The sequence below is a fragment of the Rhamphochromis longiceps genome, linkage group LG23 (genome assembly GCF_057381845.1).
Source record: "Rhamphochromis longiceps isolate RC_006_pf linkage group LG23, R_longiceps_female_GT1.1, whole genome shotgun sequence".
NCBI classification, from domain to species: Eukaryota; Metazoa; Chordata; class Actinopteri; order Cichliformes; family Cichlidae; genus Rhamphochromis; species Rhamphochromis longiceps.
The window spans coordinates 25,797,385-25,805,967 of NC_140578.1; the positions used below are offsets into that span (position 1 = coordinate 25,797,385).

At 41.2% G+C, this 8,583-nt stretch overlaps 1 protein-coding gene across 2 annotated transcripts in view; it reads left to right on the top strand.

Moving 5' to 3' along the window:
• Positions 1 to 8,583, top strand: part of aox6 (aldehyde oxidase 6) — a 32,701-nt gene extending 24,118 nt beyond the window's left edge. For both annotated transcript variants that reach the window (XM_085397354.1, XM_085397353.1), the window contains 11 exons: positions 20 to 106; positions 191 to 382; positions 465 to 692; positions 1,154 to 1,249; positions 2,251 to 2,454; positions 2,525 to 2,577; positions 2,655 to 2,769; positions 2,883 to 2,948; positions 5,019 to 5,207; positions 5,301 to 5,468; positions 5,740 to 8,583. In XM_085397354.1, coding sequence (XP_085253480.1) covers positions 20 to 106; positions 191 to 382; positions 465 to 692; positions 1,154 to 1,249; positions 2,251 to 2,454; positions 2,525 to 2,577; positions 2,655 to 2,769; positions 2,883 to 2,948; positions 5,019 to 5,207; positions 5,301 to 5,468; positions 5,740 to 5,790 — 1,449 coding nt within the window. In that variant the 3' untranslated portion in view covers positions 5,791 to 8,583. The remainder of the gene's footprint in view (positions 1 to 19; positions 107 to 190; positions 383 to 464; positions 693 to 1,153; positions 1,250 to 2,250; positions 2,455 to 2,524; positions 2,578 to 2,654; positions 2,770 to 2,882; positions 2,949 to 5,018; positions 5,208 to 5,300; positions 5,469 to 5,739) is intronic.

An 8,583-nucleotide genomic window follows, 5' to 3' on the forward strand; every position in this document is an offset into this window, starting at 1 on the left:
TGACTGCTGTTTGTTTCAGGTGGGTTTCATGAATGATGGGAAGATTGTTGCTGCAGATTTCCAGTTCTTTGCCAACAGTGGCAACACTGTAGATGAGTCTCCCTTGGTAAGTGGAAAAAGGAAATGCTACTGGAGATAAATGTAAGTGAAACGCCAAAGAACGTAAGAGTGGATTTTGTGGTGTTTGCAGGTTGCTGAGAAGATGGTCCTCCACATGGACACCGCGTACAACATCCCCAATCTGCGAGGTCGCGGCACCGCATGCAAGACCAACCTGCCATCAAACACTGCCTTCAGGGGCTTTGGGGTGCCCCAGGGCCTGCTGATCGTGGAGAACATGATCAACGACGTTGCCATGGTGTTGGGATGCCCCGCCGACAAGGTTCCGCCCCAACCTCTCCTGCCACGAGCTCGACCGGGTTTACAAAACAGCATCTAATTAAATGTTTAAAATCCTTCATCAGATTCGGGAGATGAACATGTACAGGGGCCCTTCGACCACCCACTACAAGTTTGAGTTCAACCCCGAGAACTTGCTGCGCTGCTGGGAAGAGTGCAAGCGCCGGTCTGACTACAGTGCCCGCCGTGGCGCCATCGAGCAGTTTAACGAGCAGAACCGCTGGAAGAAGAGGGGGATTTCCATCATCCCCATCAAATATGGCATCGCCTTTTCAGATGGCTTCCTTAATCAGGTCTGATCTTATTCTGTCCCCGCAGGCTTGGAGTTTCCAGAGTTTTGTGCTCATGTTCACAAGTTTTTGCTGATGTGAAAGTCAGCAAAAACTTTGCCTTCATTGTTGGCGCCATACAAAAAGAAGCCATATCTAGTAATAGATCATGCAAAAGGGCATGGAGAGAGCTGCACAACACTGCATGACACCCTGTGATGTCACAATGACTCCGTGAAGTCTTGCAGAATGACACACTGCAAGAATATATCTTAGATTTTTACAGCTTACAGAAGCCAAAGAGCCAATTCTGCTCAAGTCCTGTGTGTAAAGACAAGAGCCTGTTTCAGGGTCTTTATGTTTGTGTTTTTTGGGTATTTTTTTTTTCTTTGTAGTTGTTACTGCTGTGGCTGCGCGACTGCAGGTTGCATGCAGTCAGCTCAGTAGCCGCTTGCTTCTGTTTAGTTCAGTTTTGTTTGTGGCAGGCTGCAGCTTTGGTCCACATCTACAAAGACGGTTCGGTTCTGGTGAGTCACGGTGGGACGGAGATGGGTCAGGGAGTCCACACGAAAATGCAGCAGGTACTGTGTGAAGCACCTCACTGGAAACGACAAAAAAATGTGTATATAACAAAATATCATGTATTTGTGTATTTTAAAAAAAAAAAAAAAAAATGCACTCCAAAAGGTTAACTTAAATTAATTAGTGTTAATGTATGCATGTAAAAATCTTATAAATATAATAAGAAACACATGTTGAGCTATATAAATGTACAATGTAAATATATAAATGGAGTACATGGGGAAAAAAATAGCACGTCGAGATGTATAAATTAGGAATATGTTAAAAATAGTTAAATAATAAAATCATTTTGTGCATCAAAATCAAGAAATAAGCATAAAAAGACTTAAAGAATCACACGATAAATGCATTTATTTTAATGCTATTTAAAAGATAAGAAGACAATTGTTGGGTGGATTAAAACAACAACAGCTTAACGGTATTGCTGCATATTGCATTAGAGCCTTCCAGTTTAATGTTTAACACCATTATATTTGGATAATCTGCGTGAGATAACTGTAGCACTGAAAACATGTGAAGGCAGCACACTGGTGAAGCGGTAGACACGATTTTTATTTTTACCTGCTTACAAAGGTTTACCTCCCGTTATGCTCGCTTCCACCATCGTTTTGCCACAAATGCAAAAAGGGCACCAATTCTAATTTATCCGCCACTGAAAATAGTTCCCGAGAGTTGCACTGTTTGAGGTGCAAATTTCACCGGCCAGGTCGCACCACGGGACATCTGTGGCTGCAATGAGCAGGTGTTAATTATGGGCTTATGTATCAGAAATGTTCAGTAAACTATTTTTGGCTTTTGGGGGGGTTTGGTTGTAGTTTTGAGACATTTGCAGATATTGACGTTAAGAGGATGAACATTAAAAATACTGTAAAGTTTGTGTCACTGCTGTTTTCGTTTTGTTGGTCTGTCTTTGGCCAGATTTGTGCTTCAGTATTATTACAAAAAAGCAGAAAAACACCAGATTTATGCCTTTTGGGGTCTGGCTTTTTCTGTTTGTTAGATTGCGAGCCGGGAGCTTCACATCCCGCCCTCAAAGATCTACATCAGTGAAACCAGCACCAACACCGTTCCCAACACTTGCCCATCTGCTGCGTCCTTTGGTACCGATGCTAACGGCATGGCGGTCAAAGATGCCTGCCAGATTCTGTACCAGCGACTGGAGCCAATCAGAAAGAAGAACCCCAAAGGAACCTGGGAGAGCTGGGTACGAAAATCCTTGAATGATGTTGTTAGATTTGGAGCATTTAAATAACATAACTTTTCTTTGAACGCAGGCCAATAAAGCATTTATGGAGAAGATCAGTTTGTCAGCGACTGGATTTTACAAGTATGATAGAAATCTCCCCCCACACCCATAATGGATGAAGTAGCAGTAAGTGACTGTATCTTCCTGTTTGTCCTCAGAGGTCCTGACCTTTACGTCGACTGGGACAAGATGGAGGGCCAGCCTTATGCTTACTACACCTACGGAGTGAGCTGCTCCGAGGTGGAGCTGGATTGCCTCACCGGAGAATACAGGGTCTGTCTGAACGGTCTCGACTCTGAATGCCACTTGCTGCAAACAGAAGGAATATTGCCAGAAAATAAAGGAATCCTTTTTTAGTTTTCTTTTCATGTTTGTGCTTCTTGCAGACGTTGAGGACTGACATCGTAGTGGATATCGGCAAAAGTGTGAACCCATCTGTGGACATGGGCCAGGTCAGACCTACGGCCATTTTACATCTTTGCATGACTGCCTGGCAGTTGTTTCAGTGTCATTAACCAACACAATGTAAACAGCATGAAAAAGACTGGAGCCAGAATTTGTGTTCTTGAGAAATAGTTCTCTGGGCTTTCTGAAGGTCTGCCAGAGCAGTAAAATCATACCTGGACAGAAAAACACACAGTGGAGCACTATCAGTCATGGATTGGCCTCCCCAGAGCTCGGACCTCAACATTATTGAAGCAGTGTGGGATCATGTTGACAGAGAACATAACAAAAGGCAGAAACATCCAAAGAAGAGCTTTGAATGTCCTTCAAGAAGCCTGGAGAACTATTCCTGAAGACTACTTAAAGACTAGGGCTGAGTATCGTCACTGATTTCTAGAATCGATTCGATTCCGATTCAAAAGGTCCTGAATCGATTCGATTCAGTTTGATTTGAATCTGGGAAATTTTGCCTCAGACAGTCAGAAATATTATAATTCAGATCAGTACATTTACATATTTTTGTATCTATAAAAAGGAAGCTGACACTCGCAAGACTTTATCAAAGGTGTGAGCGTCACAGCAGAGGCCTTTGTGTCAAAGTAGCTGAAGATAAAACACAGAAAAACATGAGGGCGATTTTCCTGGCCTGGGATTTTATAAAAATATTCTGCAGTACATCAAAAACGAAAGAAAACCATTAATCAGCTTATGAACATTACCTCTGAAGTTACAGTGGTTTTATTAGAGACACGGCTGAGCGTTTTGCATTTTGTATAATTTTACAAAGTTTAAATCTGTTCAGTATAGAACAGCAGAAATTAGGTTTTCTTTTTGGAAGTGAGTAAAAGGAAAAGAAAAAAAACATCGGCCGACAGCGCTGTAAACAACAGTCTTGTGCGTAACAAGCAAGCGAATAATGCAGAAAACAGATTTCAGGGATAGACGGGAAACTGTTCTTGAAGTACAGAGAGGGAGAGAGAGAGCTGTGCATGAAGTGTGGGTTGTTTTTTTTTTTTTTTTTGTTTGTTTGTTTTTTTTGTTGTTGTTTTTTTGTGGTGGATGCAAAACAGTAAAAGTCAGAGGGAATTCAAAACGATGTTTATGTGAAGCTTAGTTTGGATCTTCTTTTGCTGCTGGTTCAGTCAATATTGTTTGGAGAGAGATCAAACTAACAGCTTTAGAATCGGCGTAAACACAAAGCGCGGACCCGCCAAAACATCAGAATCAGCGAGCTGTCGGCTTTCAGCCCCGACCGTGTCCGTGCCATCGGTGAGAAAGCCACATCTCACTGATTTTGATCCGCGGGTCCGCGCTTTGTGTTTACGTCTTTGTGCAGAACCCGTGTAGCTGCTCTCATTTACCGTTTTAAATGTTTGGTGGTTGTCAAAATTTTGTGACGTTTCACCTGAGATTCTGGAATTTTGGGCAAAATACATTTGTATAAAACAATCGATTCAGGATTTTAATGAATTGATATCACGTTATCCAAGCCAGAATCCATCATTAAAACCCACCCTTATTAAAGACACGACAAAGCTAAGAGAGTTCAGAATGTGCTGAAGAATAAAGGTGGTCACACCAAATAAGTAATTCAGTTCAAATTATTATATAGTGCCAAATCAGAACAGCAATCCCCTCAAGGTGCTTTATATTGTAAGATAAAGACCCTACAATAATGCATTGAAACCCTCAGCAATCAAACAACCCACTGTGGGTAAGCACTTGGTGTAAATGGAAAAGAAAAGACTTGCTTTTTAACAGGGAGAAAACTCTGGCAGAACCAGGTTCGCGGAGGGCTGTCTGCAACCAAACCATGGCAATTTTAATCATTTAAAAAGGGGGAACCAGAGGTCCAGAGCCAAAAGTTACCTGAGCTGACCTTCAGGTTTGTTAGAACTGTTCAAACCCCCCCAGTCGATATGTATACTCAAGCCCGTTTGCACGGTTCAGTAAGTGGCTGCACCCATTTCACCCAGTGTTTTAAAACCTGAACAGCTGAATTTAGTTAAGTAAAAAAACAACTTTTAGCAGAGCGTAGTAATTAACGTCTCTCTCCTTGATTTCTTCCCTTCTCTCAGATTGAGGGAGCGTTCATGCAGGGTTTGGGTCTCTACACTCTGGAGGAGCTGAAGTTTTCTCCCTTCGGGCTGCTGTACACTCGAGGACCGTCTCAGTACAAGATCCCGGCGGTCTGCGATGTGCCGCTGCAGTTTAACGTCTACCTGCTGCCCGACTCTGACAACCCCCACGCCATCTACTCTTCAAAGGTCAGACACAAGGAGGAAGATTACTTCCAAACACCTCAGTCTTTTAGTTTTCTATTGTACTTGGTGCGTTGCTGATTTTCGTCTCCTGTGCAGGGTATTGGAGAACCCACCCTCTTCTTGGGCAGTTCGGTGTTCTTCGCCATCAAAGACGCCGTGGCTGCTGCTCGCTCCGATTCTGGTTTGAAGGGACCCTTTTCTCTAAACTCCCCTGCAACACCAGAGAGGGCCTGCTTAGCCTCTGCCTCCCCATTCACTCAGAAGGTAACTACACATGTCAGCTACACAATCTGGAGTTCGCCTAAACGGGACAGTTTGTAAACTTCAGGTCCTGTAACTGTAAATTTATGCTTACAGACAGGAAAGGTCGAGGAGTTCAGCTGTCACATAAACTTTAAGCACATTCTGCTCATATTAATGAGAGGCCACTGTGAGTGATGGCAGGAAGCTCATACCTGTGGGAATGATGATGGTGTGCAGAACTGTTTTGAAGACCAAAACTTTACACATTAATTCCTATTCTTTTTGTTTCCAGGTTCCAGCCAGCAAACCAGGGTCTTTCAAGCCGTGGGCCTTGGACATCTGAGACTGAATCAAACTAAAGATTTTAAACTAATCATTTTTAGCTAATATCAGGTGAAATTCACTTAGAGTAGCAAAAAATACCAGCCGCGGGGCAAAGGTGCTTTTAATCCACTTCAGTGTTTAACACCTTTACAGATTTTATTGTATCATTGAATTTAAGATTTCAGAAGCTAAACACAAATCACTGCGATGCACACGTCACACCTACCCACTGAGTCAAATACACACGGTTAACGCTGTTGTGCAGTCAAATTTCCTTTGATTTAAGACTGCATGTTTCACTTGCACAGAATCTGTCACAGAGTCCGATGATCATTTCTCTTCTTTTTCTTTTTTTGTGGTGGTCCACCACATGCACAGTGCAGTTAGTTTTTAATCTTTTATAGATATCTTTTTTTTAGTTATTCTGTTACCAAATGTAACCAGAATTGTGGCCACTCGAGTGGGTTTCAGCCTGCAGACGTGTTCCTCATTTTTATTAATTTTAAACACAAAGAATCAACATTGTGATTGAATTAGATTTATTCTGTGTTATGGGAAATGCTCTGCCAATCAAAAATATACGTGAATGAGGTCGCTTTCTTGTTACCCGGAAGCATATCGCGCAGAGGAACGCGCACTCAAAAACGGATCCCAACAAATTGGCGCTTTTGCGAATACGTTTGCTGATAGTAACACCATGTGATTCAGCTAATAACACAGGGATTTCATCATTTGTGAAGCCAGGCTGAAAACACTCAGCAATCTGTGCATTCACGACTGGATGTAATACCGGTAGCTTAGCTGTAGCATTTGTAGCTGAGGGCTTCAGCTTCCGGGTAACAAGGAAATGACGTCATTCACGTAGATTACTGATTGGCAGCGCTAACTCGAAATTTCGAGTTGCTTTTCTCAGAATATTGAGTTAATAAATCGGAATTTTGAGAAAATAACTCAGAATTTTGAGTTATGGATCTTTTTTTTTTTTTTTTCTTTTTTTTTCTTTTTTTTTTTTTTTAAGTGGCGGAAACAGGCTTCCATAAATGTGAGACGATCGTCCACTTGATCTTTGGTTTTGTCTGAAGGCATTGATTTGTTTTGTGCTTGAATGCTTGATTTAGAAGGGAAAACATAAATTATGTTTAATAAAGCAAAGAAAATCCACCTTTTGTCTCTGTAAAACTAAGGATTAACTCAAAGTCACTTTAGAGACTAAGGCCATGCTGACTGGTACACGAGGATGATCACACCACAAGGATGATCTTCACTGGCTACAGCTGTTGTGCTGCTCATTAAAAGAAATGCCTAATCAGCCACTCACATGGCAGCAACTCTGCATGTTTAGGGACGTAGATGTGGTCAAGACGACCTGCTGGACTCCAAACAGAGCATCAGAATGGAGAAAAAATGTGATATAAGTGGCTTTGACTGTGGTGTGGTGGTTCTGCATATTTGAGCAGCTGCTGCTCTGCTCTTCCACACAACCATCGTAAACCTATCATAAATACAAATACTTTTTTTCTCTTTTCTTTCTTAAATTCTGCCATATTTGCCTATAACTAAAATATTTCTGTATATCAGGCAAATAACAAACTGAAGTCATGTTATATTACTAAAGTTTACCTGGCACAGTGTGAGAAATTAGTGAAGCACAACATTCAACCTCTAAGAAAATGATTTTCTTTAGGAATGTAGATAAATGACTGTAATTTGGCATCTTATTAGTTTTTATAAAAGTAAATTAAAAAAATTTTTTTAGGGTGAAGTATTTCAAGAGCTTACAGAATAACATTTGTAATGGATTACTCACTACAGACGCTCTAACTGGGTTACTGGATTATTTGAAGGCATAACTTTTATGTAACACAGACACTTGTGATTTATCGGAACAATACGTTTTTTTTTTTTTTGTTTTTTTTTTGTCTTTGGCTGAAACTTAATTAGAACAGCAGAATTTGTGCGTGTGTGTGTGTGTGTGTGTGTGTGTGTGCGTGCGTGCGTGCGTGCGTGCATCAAAGCTGGAAGTAGCAACTGCACTATCCTCGGGTGAATTCTGCATTTTGACGCTTTTTGTTTGCTGCCATCCTGTGTTTTGTTTGTTTTTCTGCACTAGAAAACACTGCATTTGGGTGATACTTTATTCAGCAGTTAGCTAGCTAGTTGGTAAGTTGCATCCATAAGCTGTACAGTATTACTTGTACAGTAATTGAATTTCATTCACCAACACTGCGTGATGGTGTTTGCCTCACAGCAAGTTGGATTATTTCTTTGATAATTATGTTAAAAAGGCTCAAATATGGCTGAATTGGCAACACAAAGGCTCGTTTCACCCTGTACCCAAAACACATCCTCATGATTCCCAAGACCTTTGGGAAAACATCCCGTGGACTGACTAGGCAAAAGCTGAACTTTTCTGGAAGGTTTGAGTCCCATTACATCAGACATAAAACAACTTCACAGCAACAGTGTGATGGTCGGGGGCTGCTCTGCTGCTTCAGGATGAGTTGCTGTAATTGATGGAACCATGAATTCTGCTCTCTACTAGAAAATCCTGAATGAGAATGTCTGAGCATTAGTTCATGCCCTGAAGATCAAGAGCACTTGAGTTCTGCAGCAGGACAATGACCAGAAACACACCAGTGCAAAAGTAAAAAATAAAAATCGAGGTTTTGGTGTGATCGGACACTGATAAAGGGAAAAATGTTAGAATATGTAGGGAACATGAAAGGGAATGTAATTTCACCTGGAAATATCAATCATATGTTTATTGTGTGCATATATGTATATGATAAATTAATAAATGAACCTATATGTA